At 41.3% G+C, this 21,035-nt stretch overlaps 1 protein-coding gene across 1 annotated transcript in view; it reads right to left on the bottom strand.

Annotated features, from left to right (window-relative positions):
• Positions 1-20,476, bottom strand: part of LOC106812052 (centrosomal protein of 135 kDa-like) — a 44,247-nt gene extending 23,771 nt beyond the window's left edge. Inside the window, exons 1-17 of the mRNA XM_014815816.1 lie at positions 20,414-20,476; positions 17,265-17,458; positions 16,765-16,915; positions 16,320-16,487; positions 15,359-15,483; positions 13,855-13,953; positions 11,223-11,351; positions 10,020-10,121; positions 8,650-8,751; positions 7,828-7,893; positions 6,622-6,754; positions 5,910-6,117; positions 3,424-3,787; positions 2,448-2,564; positions 1,569-1,652; positions 938-1,000; positions 180-359 (exon numbers count right to left, since the gene is read on the bottom strand). Coding sequence (XP_014671302.1) covers positions 180-359; positions 938-1,000; positions 1,569-1,652; positions 2,448-2,564; positions 3,424-3,787; positions 5,910-6,117; positions 6,622-6,754; positions 7,828-7,893; positions 8,650-8,751; positions 10,020-10,121; positions 11,223-11,351; positions 13,855-13,953; positions 15,359-15,483; positions 16,320-16,487; positions 16,765-16,915; positions 17,265-17,420 — 2,247 coding nt within the window. The 5' untranslated portion in view covers positions 17,421-17,458; positions 20,414-20,476. The remainder of the gene's footprint in view (positions 1-179; positions 360-937; positions 1,001-1,568; positions 1,653-2,447; positions 2,565-3,423; positions 3,788-5,909; positions 6,118-6,621; positions 6,755-7,827; positions 7,894-8,649; positions 8,752-10,019; positions 10,122-11,222; positions 11,352-13,854; positions 13,954-15,358; positions 15,484-16,319; positions 16,488-16,764; positions 16,916-17,264; positions 17,459-20,413) is intronic.
• Between the last annotated feature and the right edge of the window lie 559 nt (positions 20,477-21,035).

Genomic DNA, 21,035 nt, shown 5'->3' with positions numbered 1-21,035 from the left:
CTGTCAACAGGCGAGTTTAGATGTAGGGTTGAGAAGGGATGTCAACAGGGATTTGTAAATTAGGGGGGAGACGGGTCGGTTCAACAGTGAGTTTACTGGGAGGTGAGAGGGGATCAACGGGAGTTTAACTGAGGGGAGGTGGGTCAACGCCGGGTTTCGACTGCGAATCGTTGCCGAACCTTGAGCTTCTCCCGCAACGTGTCGCGTTCACTTGTCATCCTGCGCACGTCGGACAGCGCCTCGTCGCGCTCGCGCTCCAGCCGTCGCAGCATCGCCTGTGCCGCCATCGACGCCTGCGCAGACGTCTTCGGCGTCTTAGAGAGGAGGTCGCGCCGCAAGCTTTTCAACTCTTCCTTGGCCTGCGTCAAGAGAGAGGAGTTCAAATGCCGTCGGCAGTAAGCCGTGGGGTTCATCTTCACTTTTGCATTCAAGGAATAATAAATATAGAAGAAATTATATAAGACGTCTTCGGCCTTTTAGAGACGAGCTCTCGCCGCAAGCCTTTCAACTCTTCCTTGGCCTGCGTCGAGAGAGAGGAGGGAGGAACTCAAATGGCGTCAGCAAGAAGCCGTGAAGTTCATTTTCACTTTTGCATTCAAGAATGATAAATAGATAAAAAATGGACTCGATTGTAACTAAAAGAGATTGAAAATACTTTTTTTGTTTTCATTAATTTTACAGATCGCCCTGTGAGTGACCTGTACCTTTTACAATCATCGCTTTACTAACTGTGAGGAGTGAGAAGCAGTACAAACTCAAATGCCGTCGGCAGAAAACCGCGAGGTGGAAGGAATGATATATATATAGAAAAATCGCATCGAATTGTTTTCATTCGGTTGTATAGATTTCATTTTATTTTTCAGTTGATTTTCATTTTTTGCATTCAAGGAATGATCTGACACAGAGGATAGTGACGGTGAGGAAACTATATGTGTACCTGCTCATGTAACATTTCCAGGTTATCTCTCTCTGCTGCTAAGACTCTCGTACTGGCTTGCACCTGAAATGGGAAATGAATACCAGACCTAACAATCTCCCAGGATGTCATTTCTTTTGCAGTTGCTCACTTCGTGCAAATGCCAAGAAAATTACTTTTTCGGAAAGACTGATAAAATTGTAAAACAGAAGGGAATTAAGCAAACAGAAAATGGGCTGTTTTCATTAATAAGTACTGTACAATTTTATGGAGAAGAATTAAACGAATGAAATAAAATCTAAATCTAAAATCTAATGCAATAAAAATAAATACAACACCACTATTACAAAAATATCGCAACATTGTTCAACAGTAATGCTGCAACATTGTTACAACACTGTTACAACATTGTTCAACACACACTGTTACAACATTGTTACAACATTGTTCAGCAGTGCTATTACAACACTGTTACAACATTGTTCAGCAGCGCTATTACAACATTGTTACAACACTGTTACAACATTGTTCAGCAGCGCTATTACAACACAGTTACAACACAGTTACAACAAAGTTACAACATTTCTGCAACACTGTTCAACAGTTGCAGCTTCGAAACACATAAACACACAAAAATCACCCTAAGACTTACATCTGCAATCTGCTTCTCGAACCGATTCATCGTGTCGCGAAGCTTCATGTTCTCAGCCCTCATTTTTCGAATCTCGTCGCTCGCCTGTTGTCGAAGTGTGAAAACAACATCATCACCACGCATTAAGCTGGGTTTAATTACACTACCGACTTTATGCTGTCAAATTGGCGAGTTGGACCAATTTCGCAAATTCGGCAACACCGAGTTGGCGAAAATAGAACATGTTCTAATCTCCAAACTAGTTGCTATTGACCAGTTACTCGCGTGTGACTTTTGCGTTTACACTGCCGATTGTCGGTTGCATGGTTGCGAAATTGGTCCAATTCGCCAATTTGACAACATAAAGTCGGTAGTGTAAAGCCAGCTTTAGCCACAGCGACGGGGGCCGTCGCGCATTCTCAACACGTCGGCGCACGGCAAACCCGCTGCTGCGCAGTCACCCACAGCGACGGGGGCCGTCGCGCATTCTCAACACGTAATTCGTATTCTCAACGCGACGAGCGGTCACAACACACAAAGGAAGACACTCCGGAGAGTTGCTCGGCGATATCCTGCGCGATCGTCGCCGAGAAAATGGGGGTGATTAAGCCGAGTAGGTTAACTGTTAAGGTGGGTGGATTTCGTTGGACTGCTTACGCAGCCGCAGTGAAATGCGTTTCATTATTTCAAGGAATCGGCGTCAGCGCGGATAGTGTCGGCCACGATTTCCGAAAAGTCGAGTAATCAAGCATTTAACAAGCTGGATTAATTGGAATTGTTAATAGATTGATGAATTTTATGAATTATTCTGCTGTATGGAGGATTCGGAAGATCGCGGGGAGTCGCGTCATTGTTTATTTAGCTGGTTTCATGGTCTAGTTTGAATAAAATGCTACTTACACTCGTTTTGCCAAACCTTGCATCTTGCTGGAATGATCTCAACTTTTCACACTCTTGCTTATAATGGTCTCTCTCTTCCTCGAGTAGTTTGATATAGGATTCATAATGGGAAACATTCTGCAAGTACAGAAATGAAGCGGCATGTTAATATTTTGCCTCCAGATGCTTCTGGATAAAACCTCTTGATGTCAACACACTTACGACATCGCATTGCCTATTAAAATGTTTCAATCAACCAAGTGGAGTATCGTCTTTACTGAATCTATGAAAGATACTGCACATGGCAGCGTAAAACGAGGTGGTGAACCTACACAGGTACTTCTTGATCTCAGACTATTTCAATCGAAGAATCGGGATGGTAGAAGTAAAGTTGGTTTGATGCATAACAATACATGGTGTCAGTCTGTGCACTAGCATTTTTTATCCGTGATGGAAGGCAGAATTTAGTCATTTTATAATCATGTAGATATTGCTAATCAAAGGGAATACTACTCGTGTTAGCAGATATATATGGCGAATATTTGCAAATACTCATGAAAATGAAGATGTCCTCAACAGTCTAATATGATGCAGGGGTGCAGCAACCCACTAACAGTAGAACTTCACTAGCATTTAAAAAAACCATGTTATCGTTATAAAAAATGTAATAATGATTACATACAGAGTGAAATACCAGTTTACAAGATGGTGTGTAATTCAATGACACGACCTTTAGATCACCAGAAGAAAAGTAGTCACATATCAGCTCACAGCCACTTAAACGCCTTATTTCTTTATTACATTCACTATTAATGAGTGAATCACACTACAGCAGTGATTTTTTCAAAACGTTTTTTTCCCAAAGTCACATTTCTTTATACGGTATTAATTATTTGAGAAACACGTTAGCTATTGTTGCTAGAATTTGTAACACGGTAGCTATAGAATGTAATACATACTACCTCCCAGCAACCACTACAGGAGCGGGCAGACGTACCTTTGCCCCTCCCACGTCGGGCGTTTGAAAATCGTTGCTCGAATCAAGGCCGATCTGCTCGGACGAGTTTTCGTCCATCCTGCTCCGACCTCGTCTGCTTCGAGTCATGTCGGAGCCGCTGAAATCTTCGCTGTCCCGTTTCTTTTCCGCTTTTGCACCGGCCAAGAGTCGCGCGCGCGCTTTCTTCCACCCGGTCCCCGTATTTGGAACCTTTTTGCCGCTGCCGGTTCCCTTGGGTAGTGGCGTGCGTCGGCTGTCTGTGTCGCCCCCTGTCGAGTCGAGATCGATCGTGTCTTTCGACGTCGAGGTCAGATTCTTGATCGACTCACCTTTCTTCATCGAGTTCAGTCTCTCGGTGGGGCTCCTAGGTTCGAAATATAACGATTGCATTTTTAAAACTTTAAAAAAAAAGTTTGAAAAAAGTAAGAATGCGTACATTTGACGACCGTGAGATTTTTAGCTGCTTACGTGATACAGTCACACTTCGCTGCTTTAGTGCTTGACATATCATGTAAGTACTCCAATCACAGTTTGCTCAACAGAACGCGTGGGTTTGTGTTAGGGAAAGACACTACAATACTGACCATGCTGATCTACACACACTACACAGCACGATATTATAGTACTCTATGGCACTACAAATAACTCAAAATCTGATCAAGGATCATGCAGGCTGGCATCCTATATCCTTACATCCAATATTTACACTTACGGATGAGAATCGACAATAATAAGTATAGAGGGCTCCGCGAATTTTCTAATTACCCACAATGCAACGCCTCCGGCCATGACGGTTCCAGAAACCAGTTCAGGCTTGGTACAAGTACATTGAGCAACGCACTGTTCTCTGCTCATTTTATTCGCCTATTAAGCAAATCCATCACAACGCCGCTCTCCTGCGGTGTTGTCAACTGCAGCAATCGGTATCAGAGAGAGCCACACAGCTTTTTTAGGCTGCCTAGCGTGATCACAACACAAGGTAAAGTGACGAGAGACAAGGCGGACCACAGACGCTTGAAGCATTTTCAATAAAAAAGCAATGCTGAATAAACACGAAATGTATTTACTACCAATGTCTTAATGTTTCTCTACTCTCTTTCGTCTAGTATTGCCGATAATTACCTGTAAATGCCGGTCAAATGCTCCTCTGCAACACACAGGTACACCGCACGCACGTCGCACACTGCTACACATTTACACTTATATACATATATCGCCAGCATCCAGTAGGCAGCTGTTTGAGTGGGGGTGGGGATTTCTCTTGCACGTGCAGCATACTCTACATAAAATAGCACCGAGGCAACATGTGAACCGAATTAACCAAGCCCGACTTTACAATTACAGTGTGCTGACATGATGCCTGTCCCATATTCTCTCATCGTGACCCATGCACGGATAGAGAGATGGTATAATCAGACACTGGGAGTGCATACCACGTGCTCGGATAACGTAGATGGGACGCTCACTGTTCACATGATAGATGTAGACTGATACACCACTAACCCAACCGCAGAACAGTCGATCGTAGGCATCCAGGCTTTTGCGGTTCTGAAAGTCCTTGAGAGTATAAAATGGACTCGGCGAGAATGTTAGGTAGTCAATTCACGAGATCCTAATAAGTACGTGACGTGCACAATTAAGTTGTGGTCCTCGCTCCATTCTCGTACGGGTGTCGATTCCCAATGCACGCAATTTTCTCGAGATAGCGTGCTTTGGCTACGTTGGCTAGTGCATCAAAGTACTTATCCATACTACGTACACTTCAGACAGTTGGCAAATGTGCATACACCAGATATTATAAAAAGCTGCATTTGATAGCTATATGCAGTAAAATCGGTGAAATTTCTGAACACTCGCTATGTAAACAAACTCAAGTCCATGATATGTGTTGCGTGCAATCTCCCGATCTGCTCAATCTAGCAATCCGCCGACTTTGCGGCAACCTCATCACCCCAACCCACGCTAACAAACCTGCATGCAAAGCCCTGCAAAAAACCGGACCTGTGTAATCTCATTGAACTCTAGCAGACTAGCACCCCAACCCACGCTGATAAACCTGCCTGCAACACCCTGTACAACCGGGTGTGCACAATCATATCGAACTCTAGCACCCCAACACGCGCTGGTAAACCTGTCTGCAAAACCGGGATCCACTTACTACTATTATAGATTACTGTAATAACACTATCGTATGTACAAACTATCAATGTAAAATCGGTAGATTGCGTCTATCGGTAACATGTGTTCGCAATTCTGGGAACCAGTATGGCCGGCGGCACGGGATTGTAGGTAATATTGCTATTTTTAGTGCAAGTCGCGGAACCCTCTATACATCATGCTGTCATTTTTAACATCACATTATCTCATTAATAACACAATAATACACATCAAGATATGCCAAAGAAGCCAACGTGCGAAAAACAGAATAATGAATCGATTGCCGCCGCGTTCGACCGCAATCGCGAGCGCGCGCCGCGACGAATTACTTTGGGCGTTCCAGTTTCTTCCCGCTAGATGGCGCCGTCGACTTCCAGTTCTTCATCATCTTCTGCATGGTGTCTGCCTCCAGCTTGTAGTAGTCCTTCTCGTCCTCCAGCTGCTTCATCTGCTTGTCGACGCGGCCCGGCGAGCGAGCGGCCGCCGAGCGCACAGACGCAGCCTTCAGCTTACCCAGCTCCATCTCAAGCTCTTGATCTGTAGCAACGAGCGTTCGGTTAGCACGTCGAAGTGAGGACGGTGTCACCACGACGACGGTGTCACCACGACGACGGCGTCGCTACAACAACGGCGTAGCAATGACGACGGTGTCGCCACGACAACGGCGTAGCAATGACGACGGTGTCACCACGACAACGGCGTCGCAACGACGAGTGTTGAAACGACGACGACGTCGCCATGACGACGATGTCACCACGATGACGCGCCTTCAAACTTTAGCTGGTTTTGTTCATTTTTGAATCAAAAAATTAATGTTGTGTCGTTTATGATTTATTTTGAAAGTAACAGATTTGTGCCGAATTCTGGAATAAACTGAAAAACGAATACACTCATTCATTCAGTGCGTAAAGATATGTTTACCCACCAACACCAGTTTAATCTGTAATGCACCGGTAATTACAAAAAATGTCAATAAATGTTTCCATAAACGTGGTAATTTTTCCCAGCATCTTTACTTTTAAAAATACCAACATTACGTACCTTTTGCAAACAATTCGTTGACCTTTACTTCTAATGCGTTTTTATCATGGTAAGACTTATCCAGCAAGCCTTTCAGTTGTTCAACTTCTGTATGCCTCAAATTGTGCAGCTCCTGGTGTAGTCTTGAAATTTCCTTAAACATTTATGATAAAGACGTTTCTTTGCATAACTGCTGATTTTGATTAAACTTTTTACATACGATTACTTATTACTTTATCATATAAGCTATATGATATATGAATTAACTATATACTGCAAAGATAAAAACATTCAAAATACTTATTAAAATTGTAGTATTGCTTCTTGTTCTTTATAGTGTGCTTTATTTTCACCATAAATGGGCTCACTGCAGCATGACGGACCTTACATGCAACTGTACTTCCACCAATATTGAATTTCCTGGTTCCCTCCCCCCCGCACCTCTCTTCTCGGCTGCCTCTTCTTCATTTTTCTCTTCCTCATCCTTGCTCTCTCATTTTCTCTCATTTCCTCCTCTTCATCTCTCCTTTCGTCTCTTTCTATCTCTATCTCACTCACTCACTCACTCACTCACTCACTCACTCACTCACTCACTCACTCACTCACTCACTCACTCACTCACTCACTCACTCACTCACCTATTAACGCACTCACTCACTCACTTACCCTCCAACCCAACCACCCACGCACTGACTCACTCACTCACTCACTCACTCACTCACCCACTCACTCCATCCCTCCCTCCCTCCCAACCACTCACCCAACCCACGCACTCATTCACTCACTCACGCACTCACTCACTCACTCACTCACTCACTCACTCACTCACTCACTCACTCATACAATCACTTCCTCACTCAACCTCCTCTCTTTGTTTCACTCCCCGTTCTCCCTACCCCCCCTTTCTTTCTCACAATTCTCTCATACCGCCTCTTCTTTCTCTCATTCTCCTCTTTCTTTTCCTCTGCTCCTTTCTCCCTCCACTGCGCACTCACCTATCGCGTCACCACACTCAGTCAGATTAATTTCTCCACGTCTCGCGCGCACGTGCAATCCAATCGGCGCGGCAAAATCAATACGCAGAAACTCGAGCGGCGGCAAAGTTTCGCGGCGGCATTGGCACGCTCCCCGCGTCGGTGGCGTTCGTGTCACTCGCATCGCATGCTACATTCAATTAGCGTCGCGCCTGACGGAGACGAATGCTGCGTCATCGCCGCCTCCGCTCACCTCTTTCGAAGTGGCGTTCTCCTGTTCCGAGTTGCGCAGCTGGTCTAATGCGGTCTCCCGATCGGCCTGCAATGCGTATCCATCGAATCACTCTCACTGACAGCTAGACGCGCAAGAGGCAAGGCTGGAGTGAAGCGGTTTAATTAATTTTTTATCGTTCGGCCAGGCTAGCGCATCTACAGTAGTATTGCTGTTTTCAGCATTTTGTCCGTGACTCTGACTAACGCGTAATCGCATCTAAAATGTAGCTTTCTTATAAGTTGGGGTCTCACGGAGTAAAGTTGACCTTTATATTCAATAACCTAATAGACTATTTCTTGACGTATAACCTTCAGATAACAGGCCACTTGTTCCACATTATAGACAGTATTATCATCAGGTTAATAATTAAGCATCAACCCAACTGGGGATGCGAAGTCATGGAAAGAAAGCTGGTAAGCTTACTAAAGCGATAGTGGTCAAGTACAAAAGAGAACTGGTTTTCCTGTGAGGCTGGGAACCAGGAAATCATAGGTTGATACTATGTTAGTGGCTTAACAGGATCTCAAAGTGCTATGGATCGAATACAGACAAAAAAACAGCTTCAGTACTAGAGTGAGGCTTACAAAATTCCCAAGTGGATTCAACTCAGAGCAAGGTTAAAACGACATTGTTAATACAAGTTAAATGTCACATGATTGGGGAATAGAGATTGAAGTAGTGTTTAAAAGTACGTTAGAAGTAAGTTTAGTTGGTCAAGATGTCATTGTGAGGAGGAAAGTGGAAAACCAAATATTCGCGGTAGCTGGAAAACTCAAAACCTCTAGGATTGTAGTAACTAACCTTTGCACGATGGAGCTCATCATCTGTTGCCTGTATGCCCTTGCTACTGTGTTCTAGTGTATGCACAAGGTTTCCGATATCCTTGAGTTTGTTTTCGAACTCCTGCATTCATACAAACAAAAACATTCACATGATCACATCTAATATTTACGAAATGCAAAAATTGCTTCAACATAGCAAGGCAAACACACCAAACTCCCACGGGTCATTCGCAGAAAACAACACGAAATTATGCACCTGCAGAGATGCCAACACATATTTGAAGCAATCTGTAGTTTCTGGCCATCAAATTAGTAGTTCGAGGGTCACGCATGCCCCGCGGAAAATTGTTTGATTCTGAGATGCAATTTCCTGCATTCTGAGGGTCAAAATTTTTTTTTTAGATCACAGTGAAATTCGTAGTTTGATACAAACTGGTCGTAGTGGTGCAAAAGAAATTCGTATAAAATACGAATAAATCGTAGTGGTTGGCATCTCTGCACCTGTAACTTAAATGGTATTGCAGCACAACCTCATCAGGTTTAATAGCATGACAAATCCAATACCCCCAAGCTCAACACTAAATTCAATTATATCTCACATCTTCCCATCAATCATCAGTGAACAAACTCTTGCTTTAACCCTCCTTTATTGCCTCTCAAAGAAGAAACATCTCCAGAACATATATCTCCACAACATCGGTGAAACGGGGAATATACACGTGCTCATTTCCCATGACTTTGCAGGACCAAATAATAATGGTCATTTTCCAGGACTTTACAAAACTTCTATGGGTTTTTTCCCAGACATGGACAACGTGTTATTTTAAAATTCAGAGACCTTCAAAGATTTCCAGCACCCGTACAAACCGAGCTCAGCGACTTCCACACGCGATATGACGCGACGCGAGTGAGTCGAGGGGTAACGCAGTATATGCCTCACTATGGCTGAGAGGATCTATGTCCCCCGGGGTACTGCCGAAACGTACCCTGGGTACGGTCCGGTCCGGTATACCGAAACGTACCCTGGTACTATCTAATATGCCGGACCGTACCTCGCCTACTCCACTAACGAGTCTAAGGAGTCGCCTATGCCTACTCCCTAACCCTAACCCTAACCCTAATCCTAACCCTAACCATATCAAATAGTGACCAGGGTACATTCCGGTATACCGGACCGTACCCAGGGTACGTTCCGGCAGTACCCTGGGGAACATAGACCCTATGAGCCTCACTATGCACTGCGCATGAGAGGCAGCGGTGAACCCGGTGTGCCAATTATTGATATATAACAAGCTAATTAGGTTTCTGCAACACAGCCTTTCACTTAACAAGCAGTGGCTGTATGTACTCGGGAAGGACTGACCTGTGTACCACGCCACCAGTACTCACCTTTCGATTATCATCGAGATGGCCCGCAGGCTCTTTGAGCTGGTTTTTGGACTCCTTGAGAGCTTGTTGCAGCTCCTGGTTCTCCTTTTGTAGGAAGTCAAGCTGCAATGTAACCACAGAATCGTTCCCAACATCGAGTTTTGCAAGGGAAGGATTCTGTTGTTGATCTTAAAAGTAATCTTTAATGATCTTAAAAGATCTAAAAAGAACTTGAAAAATCTAAAAAGATTTAATGACCTTCAAGTGATCATTAAAGTAATGCTAACAGTTGACACACGAGGACTCAGCTGAGTGTCCGACATCTGCATCATGACATCAATGCGGTAGACGAGATATACGGACAGAAAGGGTAAGCCCTAAAAAAATAAATAAATGATGTGTTTCCGAGAACCCGACCCTATCTAGCAAATAGGAGCCGACCATTTTTTTTCTCCATTTTCAAAAAAAAATAAAAATTTATCAAAAAAATAAAAAATAAAAATAAATCAATCAATTATCAATTCTCAAAAATAAATTATCAATTAAAAAATAAATCATAAACTCCTAGAATATGGTACTCACCTCACCTCTGAACGCTTGACATTTTCGGATTTTTTTATTTAAAAAAAAAATCCCTACCTACCTACCCTACCTAATTTTTTCAAGACCGTTCTCGGAAACACATCATTTATTTTTTTAGGCCTAACCCTCCTCCTTCTCCAGATGTAGATGGGTACCCGGGGTGTGATGCGTTTTGCTAACATGCTCGTGAACCACACAAGGGACTTGAAACCGTGAAATAAATCCAGGAGGGAACAATGTAACATAGGATGATGGTGGTGGATCCATCATTACTAACGCTCAAGGGGTCGTTGTCGTAACAGGTACTACAGATATGTACCCGAGGTACATATATGTATACACAAAGTGTACCAGACTTGTACTACAGAAGTGTACCCTAACCCTAACACTAAGCCTAACCCTAACCCTAATCCTAACTCTAACCCTAACCCTAACCCTAAACATACCTCATATAAAAATATAAACATAATACTAAACAACCTAAAACTACCTCGGGTACATATCTGTAGTACCTGTTACGACAACGACCCTTCGTGCATTACTAACGGTGATATTAGAACAACAAGCAGTGTGAATATTGCAAACCACGCAGATGGTACGAGACTCGGCGTTAGTTAGCTGTCGACGCGCACAAAACATCACCTGCAGGTTCAGATGCTGCACGAGCTTCTCATTGCCTTGGGATTTGGCCTCCGCACTCACAACATCAAACGGCTGTCCACCTTTTAGAAGCTGATTCAATCGATCAACCTCGCGGTCTCTCTTCTCAACCTGAACCATTCATTATCATTGTTTTACAGAAGAAACTAATATACAACAACAATGATTATTATCCACATCGACAATTGCCGGTAGTTATATGCACTCAAGCATGGGGTGATTTCAAACATCATGCCTACACATGCACTCAACACAAGGGAAGAATTTGATAAAGGTTCGGGAACTGGTAGAACAAGGACTGTTCATGGACTACCACTATTTGGAAACGATTTGGAATATACATAACAAATAAACGCAAAGAATAGGGTGGGAATCAGAGCATCCCATTAGGAATAAGAACTTACATAATGTGTACATTTATCTAGTAATGCTAAGCAACCACAACATCAACATTAAAAAGCTTGCACGCACGCACGCATGCACGCACACGCACACGCACACGCACACATATAATAAAATAAAGTACAACAGGTACAGCAATACATATATATATATATATTATATATATATATATATATATATATATATATAATAATATATATATATATATATACACAAGTACATCAGGGGGTACAGAAGACAACTACTACCCATGTGTAAGCCTATATAACATCAAGAGCGACAGCTACATCACTTCAATCCCCTGGTCCCTAAATCATCTCCTGCTGTACGAACATACCCCACGGCCGTGACCACCTGTCAGCACCTGCTGAATATCTATATTTAAAGACTCGATATTACTGCTTTAAACAAGTTGATGAGAAATTACCTGCGATCTTTCTTGTATCACGCCCGAATAAAGTAAAAAATAAAATATATAGAGTAGTATATATATATATATGTATATATATATATATAAAGTACATATAGAGACTTCCTCTAACACAAACTAACACTTATATGATTATGAATTAGCTACTTTAATGTGTAACTTGCGAAAATGAGAGCCGGGGCATTTGATACATGCTCCATACTAATAAAAAAGACATATTTCCGTTTAATATTACTATCCCTACTACAAGATCTCATAAGATGCCAATTTGACTACAGCTATAAAAATGCTAATAATAGTATTATTTTGTAATATTAGTAATTATAAGTTCGTACGTGTATGAGTGGATCCCGATCAGTATGCCATCCTTAAACAATACGCTGAATTCAATCCACGGTCACCGACTAAAGTCACGAGAAACCGAACATCTTGCAAGATATACATTACGGGGCTATTTTCTCTCTCTCTCTAATCGGTTTCAATCACAGCACACATAACGACGATGCACACACTCGGCGTCAAAGCTCACGGGGCTGTCTCTAACAGGTGCACAGACAGGTTAACAGCTCCCCTATGCACCAGGTTAGCGGGCCACTTGGCACCAACAGCGGCAGCACACACTGCCTCGCGATGCCAGCTCCGGAGCTAATGGCAGCCGAGTAAACCACCGCATTTGCACACAATGGACTAAATTATTAATGTTAATGACTAATTTATAATTGAATCAATCAATAGTAAGTGCACGAAGGTCCGTGCTCGAGCTGACCACCTGCAGATGAGGAGGCAGCCCGTGCTGCGGCGCGCGCGAATGCAATTTCACTAATTAACATACTACAGCTGCAGGCTGTATCAGGCATGCATCGCAGCTGCTTCAAGGTGTAATTTGGCAAACACAGTTGGCCACGCATAAAAAAGGCTCGTGTTCTACGCTGAACAGCCTGCCAACGCTCCCTTTTTCTGCCAGTCTGGTTTATCGGCCCACGTTGCATGCACGCCGTTCGCGTATTACGTCTAATTACTATTTTTTACACTAGAGTGCTCATTACTAGAAAACAACAAGCAAGCACGTCATCAAAAGCTTGGCATAGTTTACATACAAACTGTACAGGTGTTAGCTCAGATGCAGTATATATCGGCAGCTTAATCCACTGTAGCCCTAATGTTACTGATGATGTATTTCGATTCTACTTTCATAATTGGTATTTAATCAGTGCATGCAACAAGCCACGATAAATTACACACGCATATGCGCGCACACACGCACACACTCACATGCACACGCACAGGTGCACGCACCCCACACCCACACACACACATACACAAATGAAGCTTTCTGGTCAGCCCAAAAACTCATTGCCTAAGCTCCTGCTTTGCAACTTAATAACTAATCAAATTCCTACCAATCTTTGCAACATAGTTACCTAAGTAACCGTTAACCTTCCAATTGCTAGAACTTGGACAGCACTGCCAGGTATATGATTAAAATGTACCAACCCAGGCAATAATTCGTGTATATTGAGGTAGTGTACTTGAAAGTGCCATGCAAGAGAAATAAATGATATTCAATATATGAAAAAATTGTTGGGACCATTCTTAAATAATTACCAGAATACACTCCCTCACCCAGCATTGCAAGGAAAGGTGGGTCAATGTTTCGATTATACAGTGAGAACTCAAACTTGATATCTCACAACAGAGGACCAGGTACATATTTGCATTCACGTAACAACATTACAGCTTTACCTCTAAATTCCAACATCAAGCGTAATCAGTCAAACGTACCTGCTTTTTTAAGACATCAACAAGTTTTTCTAGGTTAGCTTTATCCTCCTTGTCCTTCTCCACATCTGTCTGAAGCTCTTCTATGCGTGTGTCAGCGACCTGGTCGCATTAATAAATCTAGTAAATATTTCCATACGAGAAAGCTGTTGAAGCCATAGCTGCCACAATCTCAGACAAACCAGCAATACAGTAAAGGCCACTACCAGTGGATTGCTGAGGTACATAAGCTTGCGAGGCTATTCACTGTTGTTACAGCTCCCATGCGCAACAGCAGTGTTGTTTCTCGGCTAGTAATGGAGTAGACTCGGGATTTTAGCAGAATTAAATTTTCACTAGGTGAACCAGTGACTGTCTACAGTCACGTGTTAGCGCTGATGGGAACAAGATGTCAGCTTACATTGCAAAAGTGCCGCAAACCTTTAATAATGTCGTAATAATGCAGTCACTCGATGATTAACCGATGATTTTAGTTTGGATTTTACACTCCATTGACATGATATCGCATAAACTGATATCATGCCATTAACCGATAATTTTAGTATGGATTTTACACTCCATTGACATGATATCAGGAGTAAGATAATATAGATCTATATTATCTTACTCCTGATGATATCATATAAATTGATAACATGCTAAGCTCAGAAACAGATTCATGCAATGATATCAGCCGAACCGATACAAACTATCGGCTGACATACGACTTAGTGATACTTTGCAAGGATGAAGAAGATTCTTTTCAAAATGGAAATTTTTCTGAGTACATATATGCACAGGGACACACATCTACACCCATAAAGCAACCTTAATATGAAATGCCCTGCTGTGCAAATAGGTAATATTTTACAGTTTTTCCATCGATTTTTGAGGTTCGATATCAATTGGGAAAAAAGAAGAACTTGTTTTGAAAATTTGCTGATAGCTTTCTGTTGATATTAACGGCTGGTCCGACAGCTTGTGTGGTCTCTCAATGACGTAAGGCGTAATTTTGGTACTTATTTTCACATTAGGCACTTGCAATATTTAATTATTAAAATGATGAAGGATTACAGAAGAGGCATTTGAAATTTATATTCATTATGCCATCTCTGTGAGAGGCACATAAGCAATGCCATCATCCATAACAAACATCATCAATTTTGAAAAATCACATTTTAATTGCTTCTCATTAAAAAATTGAAAAGTAAGAACATTAATTTAATATAAATCTGAATTAAACTGTAAATAATGCTGCATGTTAGAGTAGTTTTTTTAAATATAGCAACATACTTCTTGCGCTGTGCTATATAGCCGTGGGCAATAAGTACATACATAATTATAGCATACCACCTGCTAATCCTCATCAGTATTGCCACCTAGTGGGCAGTGAGGTTAAATAAACTTCAGATAGGTTCTCCTATATGCAGCATCAAACGTACAGACTGACGGATCAATTGACACATGCAATAGCCACCTTTACGATTGGAAGCTAAATTTTTTATGTGAACTATCAAGTTTCAGTTACCTTGAGCAAATCAGCGATGTAAGGATCGTCCATTTGCATCCGTTTGAGTACATTATCGGGTGGTGGCAACGGAAAGTCTATTTCCATGCGCTGCCGCCGAAACGGTAGATACTGCTGTTTGTGACCTGCTAAAATTTAGCACGTTCATTTTATTCAATTATGAAGGCATGTTAACTCGCCCAATAAAACGTTCATTCTCCTAGTTTTGTTTATGTACACACGTTAGTTGCTCTTTTACGTAAAAATCTACAAATTTACAGCTTACACTCTATAAGCTCACACAAACACACACACATGCACGCACGCACGCACACACGCATGCACACACACACACACACACTTTCTCTCTCTCTCTCTCTCTCTCTCTCTCTCTTCCTCTTGCTTTCTCTATCTATATAATCTATATATCTAGATCTATTTATCTCTCTCTCATACACACACACACACACATGCACATGCACGCGCACACACACACATTTTAATATTTGCAATAAGAATTGCATGTTCATTACATGAGGTGGTTAATTAAGATAAATGGCAAATTTACAACCGCTAACATGCATCTCTGCACTATCATAGTGAAACAGGGGTGAAATTTTAGAGACGATGAATAACACATTCACAATGAAACAGTATTATCACGCTCTGTGAAACTTTCAACAATATTTTTTTTACTGTGACAACAAGCAGACATCCATTGATATTAGTATCATTAGTTCATTTCATTACCACAGGAAACACCACCTTGTTGGCTATTTGGGTAGGTCTATCAAAAGACATGCATATGCAAGATACTCAATTGAATTCCATTCAATTCAACTACTACTCTGCTAGAGAAGTAACAGTCAATACTCTAGTAAAGCATTTTCCTAGCTTAATCACATCGCATGCCAATACGAATAGAAATACCATTTTAATGCTATCAATACTTTCGTCCGTGAACCATAACAAAGCTACTTACTGGGAGTCTGTATCACAGCCTGGAAATTTTTCTCCTGTAACGCATAGAGTCTGTCGGACTTGACAGTGGAATCCTTCTCCAGTTCGCATATCTTGTGCAAGTACTGACTGTTGAGAAATCTCACGTCAGCGTTTTCATGCTGCAGCTTAACAACGGATGACTTCAAACCTGAACAACAACGAATATCAGATCATAGATCACGAAGATACGTGTCAATAGAGACTCTAGTGTCGATAGTCTGTAATATACCAATGACTCACTTGTGCTGATACACAACTATACAGTATGAAGCTGAAGACATATTAGATCAAATACACTATAGTATACTACATAGTAGCTATGTAGACTCTATATAGTTGCTATGTGGACTCTATATGATTTTCTGATACTCAAGATGTGGCTAAAGTATAACTGCGCGACCAGTTTACGTCTGAGATATTTTTACCTTTTGACTTAGCATCTGCAGCTTCTTGCACATTTGCAAGTTTGGCCTGAAGCTCGTTATTTTCTTTTATTAGTCTTGCATTTTCTGTTGCGTAAGGTTCTACGTATGGATTTAATGATGACCCCAGAGTTTTCGTCGAGTTTTTGGTAGCCTTGAACAAAGCAACAACAATTTACGCAGGTAATTAATTTCATCGCTATAATGGCATCGTAACGAAGTCATAAGTAACAATGCATGAATATAGAACAATACACATGGCACAGAGGTTATGGTATCATATACAGCCCCCTGTAGATACACGAATATCCCAGCAACTCTATTGGTGTGCGCTGTAGTTTCACAAGTGTCCCGGGGCAGTTACTGCAATAACTTTACTCGAGTCCCACTGGTGATAAAGAATTATTGACGGGCTTTAGCATGTAGAATGACTCCAGTCACAGGGGGATTTCAGCTGTTGAATTTGTTCATCAATAATATGAGTAATCATGTTGATTTCATACCTCGAGCTTTGCAGCTCTCAGGCTTTCCGTCGTCAGCACGAGATCATTAAAAAGTCTTCCGACGAGCAGACTTGACTCGGTCGAGAGCGGCTGCCGGTAACCCAACTTGTCCAGCCGCCTGCGTAAATTTATCAACTCTTCCTCGGCTTTGTCCATCGTGTCAGTTTCTCAGCGAACATACGTGCGCCTGGAAACTAAGCATTGTCACGTATGAAATAACTGAAAGACAAAACTGAATTGTTTTTTTCACAATTAATGAAAATTGCACTGTTTTAAAAAAAAAGTCTCTGCTCTTTCAAGAATTCAACGCAGAAATTATAGATATGGCTAGCATTGATACAGGTGACGTGATCTTGGAGAGAAGAAAGAATTTCATGTTCTCACAAATTATGACTACAACTACAAGGCAGATATTAGTGGTACACACATTTCAATTTTACATTGTTATATTACGAGTGACATGCTCTATTGGACTGCAGTCATGTCTTTTATTGATGGGTTCCTGTAAGTAAGTCTAATTAAAAAATGGCAATGTAGCAAATAATTAAATGTTTAGAGTAAAAATCTTGACATTTGCTGCCAATTTGATGCATAGGGGTGATGAATTACATGTTTCACAGAAGTCTATTTATGGGAAAACACAGTGCAACAATGTATGATTAAATCTCGTTCTGGCTCAAAAACTTAATAGGTGATACATGAGCTTAGTCCTGCCTTTCTAGGGGGCTTTGCACATGTATACATAGAACGGTGGATTGGCGTTCGGGCTAGAAAAGGGCCATTTACTCATGATAAATGACATGAAAACGTTTCTAATCTGCCTCTAGTGTCCGATATTACACTAGAAATTCACATTTGAATTATCAAATTAAATCTCAATTAGTGTCTTTTATGTGAGTATAACAATGAGATTAATCAGTTATTTCTTGTTTTTATATTTGCTCTTTAACTGATTGCTATCAAATTTAAATGAGCAAGAACTAAACAAAAAACTGCATGGACATAACAATGTATATAGACTTGTTGTTATTGTTATAGATTATTTAGCTGTTAATTAACATATTATATGTCCATCCATGCAGTATTCAATTTAAAGATATTTGAACTCAAACTAAAGATATATTGTTATTGTTGCTATTGTCATCTCATAAAAGTAGTATCATAAAAATTACTACCTTTTGTATATCCTGATTATATACATTCTAGGACATTAAAAAAATAAAAAATATACACTAGTACAAATGAAACTTAATGTGTACGCACATTTTTACGGGCAACACTTACTGTTTCAACAGTTCAGCCAATGTATACGGTCTACACCTGTGGGTTAATTCGTGAATTAAATTATATTATATACTCCACTGCATCTAGCATATTTCACACTATTAATATATTTTAAATAAAAAATGCTATTTAACACCACTAACTGCTCTCATATTGGCAGTTTTTCATTCGACTACAGGCTGTGGTTCCACATGTGATGCAGCAAACGGCTATATTATTAATTGGTAGAGCTACTGCGTGATCAGTTGCAAGTTGATGACAGCCAAATGTAAATTTGAATAACTTATTTTCAGAAGTACTCAACAGTACAGAAAATAAGATATTTATTATATTCTGTATGTGCCCTGTCTATATAGTGGTTCGAGAATTGTGAAAAACTTCCTAAAAGTTCCTTGGGTAGGTGGTACAACTACAAATATAAACAAGTATATTGGTAGGTCTACCTGTGTATATAGCCCCTCGCTCCTGCTACGGCCACAATGCTGGAAAACGGCATTGAATCTCCCTAGTGCAGCGACTGGTGTGGCTTGTGGTTAAGGATCGTTCATGTTTGATAAATGGACCAATATGTGTCAAATAAACTGAGTTGAATTTTAATTGAAAGTAGCAGGATTAAGTCGGCACATTTATCTCGCTGGCACTAGCAGCGAGCGGCCCAATCCTAGTTTGGCACCCCGGCTTAGTTTAGCACATTTGCGAAAATGAGGGTCTGGTTCCCAACCTAGGATTGAGCAGCAGCGGCTACCAATTTTTTAATGTATTATGGGCTACTGCTTAGGCTGCCATGCTGCTAAGATTCCCTGTTGTTTTCCAGCATTATGGCCTGGGTCGAAGGTCTGTACTGTAGAGCCTAGAGGGACAAATCGCTGAATGCACCGACCAGACAGGTGACTAGAGATAGTACATTTGCAGAACTATATAGCAGCTGTTGTGTGTTGTGTTGGGCTTAATTACATTTTAGGATCCCAGCAACAAATTATCATTAGCACTTTATCCTTCAACCCTAACGGCTAACCTAAACCTAACCTATTTCTAAGTATAACCGAGGCCTAGCTCCAAGAAACGGTATTGCTAGAGTTAGAATACCGACATTGTATATTGACATTAGTCACACAGCCTGGTCGGGTTAACCGAGGCCTAGAACGAAATTAGAAGATGCTTGCACAGGTCTATAGTACTACAGTCTACAGTATAGCAAACGAATGAAAGACATACTGCAGTGCTCAATTTCAACAGTCGTCCGGTCGTCCGTGACGACTGGATTTTCTCTCGGGCAACTACAAATTGCTTCCGTGGTTGTCTTATCGCTAACACTTTGTCTTGTCTTATCGCTAACACTTGACACAGTGTTAATGTAAATGTTATGAAATAAATTTAATGAAACTTTTAATTACTATTATTATAGTATTTATACGTCATTGATCCACATTACCAATATTTTATTCTGACAGCATTTTGCAGTGACAGCAGACAATGTCTGCGACATGGCCATTCGCATTGTTTCACTCATTACCTGAAAACGTACAAAATGTACATGATTAGGCCTTCTGCTTTACAGCACTGAGCATCACGTGAGCAGAGCGCATGCAGTAGGCTAGCTCTAGTACTATAGCCCGCGTACAGTTGCCGCAGGCCTGGCTCAGGCCTGCGGCAACTGTACACGGGCTATAGTACTAGAGCTAGCAGTAGACCTCTCAGTCTCAGTCTTGGTTGTCCTCCGGACAACCCAAAAAAAACCTTAAAATTGAGCACTGATGATACTGATATTCAATACCGTCCCGTAGAACAATTGCACCATTTCGTTTAATCATGCATCTCAACAAAGTTGCTATTAAATCATAAGATGTTTCATATTTACAACTTACACATCTCCGCCGCCAAATTTTCAAAACATTGAGCACTTTTTTGAGTCGGTGGTCGGTAGCGATATCCGTAATGAGTAGGTGGCGCCAATAGGTTATGTGGTTGCGTGTTCTTGACTCCGAAACGGGACGGAACCAAAATTAATATTTTGGGATAATTAGGAGACGGAACACTTTAAAACAGTGTTACTCGCCAGAATTTTGCCAATGCCACCCGTATCCTCACACTTTGTGACGCACCCCATGTAACTTTACAGCCTATATTTGTGGGGTGAGGGTGCAGTGTTCGGGAACGGGGGGAGGGGGCGCGTACCGTATATAATAATCCTTTATTCCAGAGAAATGATAGAGAAATAATATCCTGTTTTACATACGCCAACTTTTCCTTTATAGTTACTATATACCGTTACATATCTAATGCGTTGTCGTAGCTAGAGAGTTCTATACATAATCTTTAATTGAATTATAGATGAAAATCTGATGAATGAATTATTATTCCCAGACGCGCCGATCTTTTGGTTTAATCACATCAATGTCTGTGCGCAACTATATATATTAAGAGTACATAATATAGAGATGTCTATTATGTACACTTGTGTATATATGCATGTCTCTAGCTTGTAAG

Source organism: Priapulus caudatus, unplaced genomic scaffold (assembly GCF_000485595.1).
Source record: "Priapulus caudatus unplaced genomic scaffold, Priapulus_caudatus-5.0.1 Scaffold604, whole genome shotgun sequence".
Lineage (NCBI taxonomy): Eukaryota > Metazoa > Priapulida > Priapulimorpha > Priapulimorphida > Priapulidae > Priapulus > Priapulus caudatus.
The sequence above is the reverse complement of the archived record's forward strand: the minus strand, read 5'-3'. Positions and strand labels throughout refer to the sequence as shown.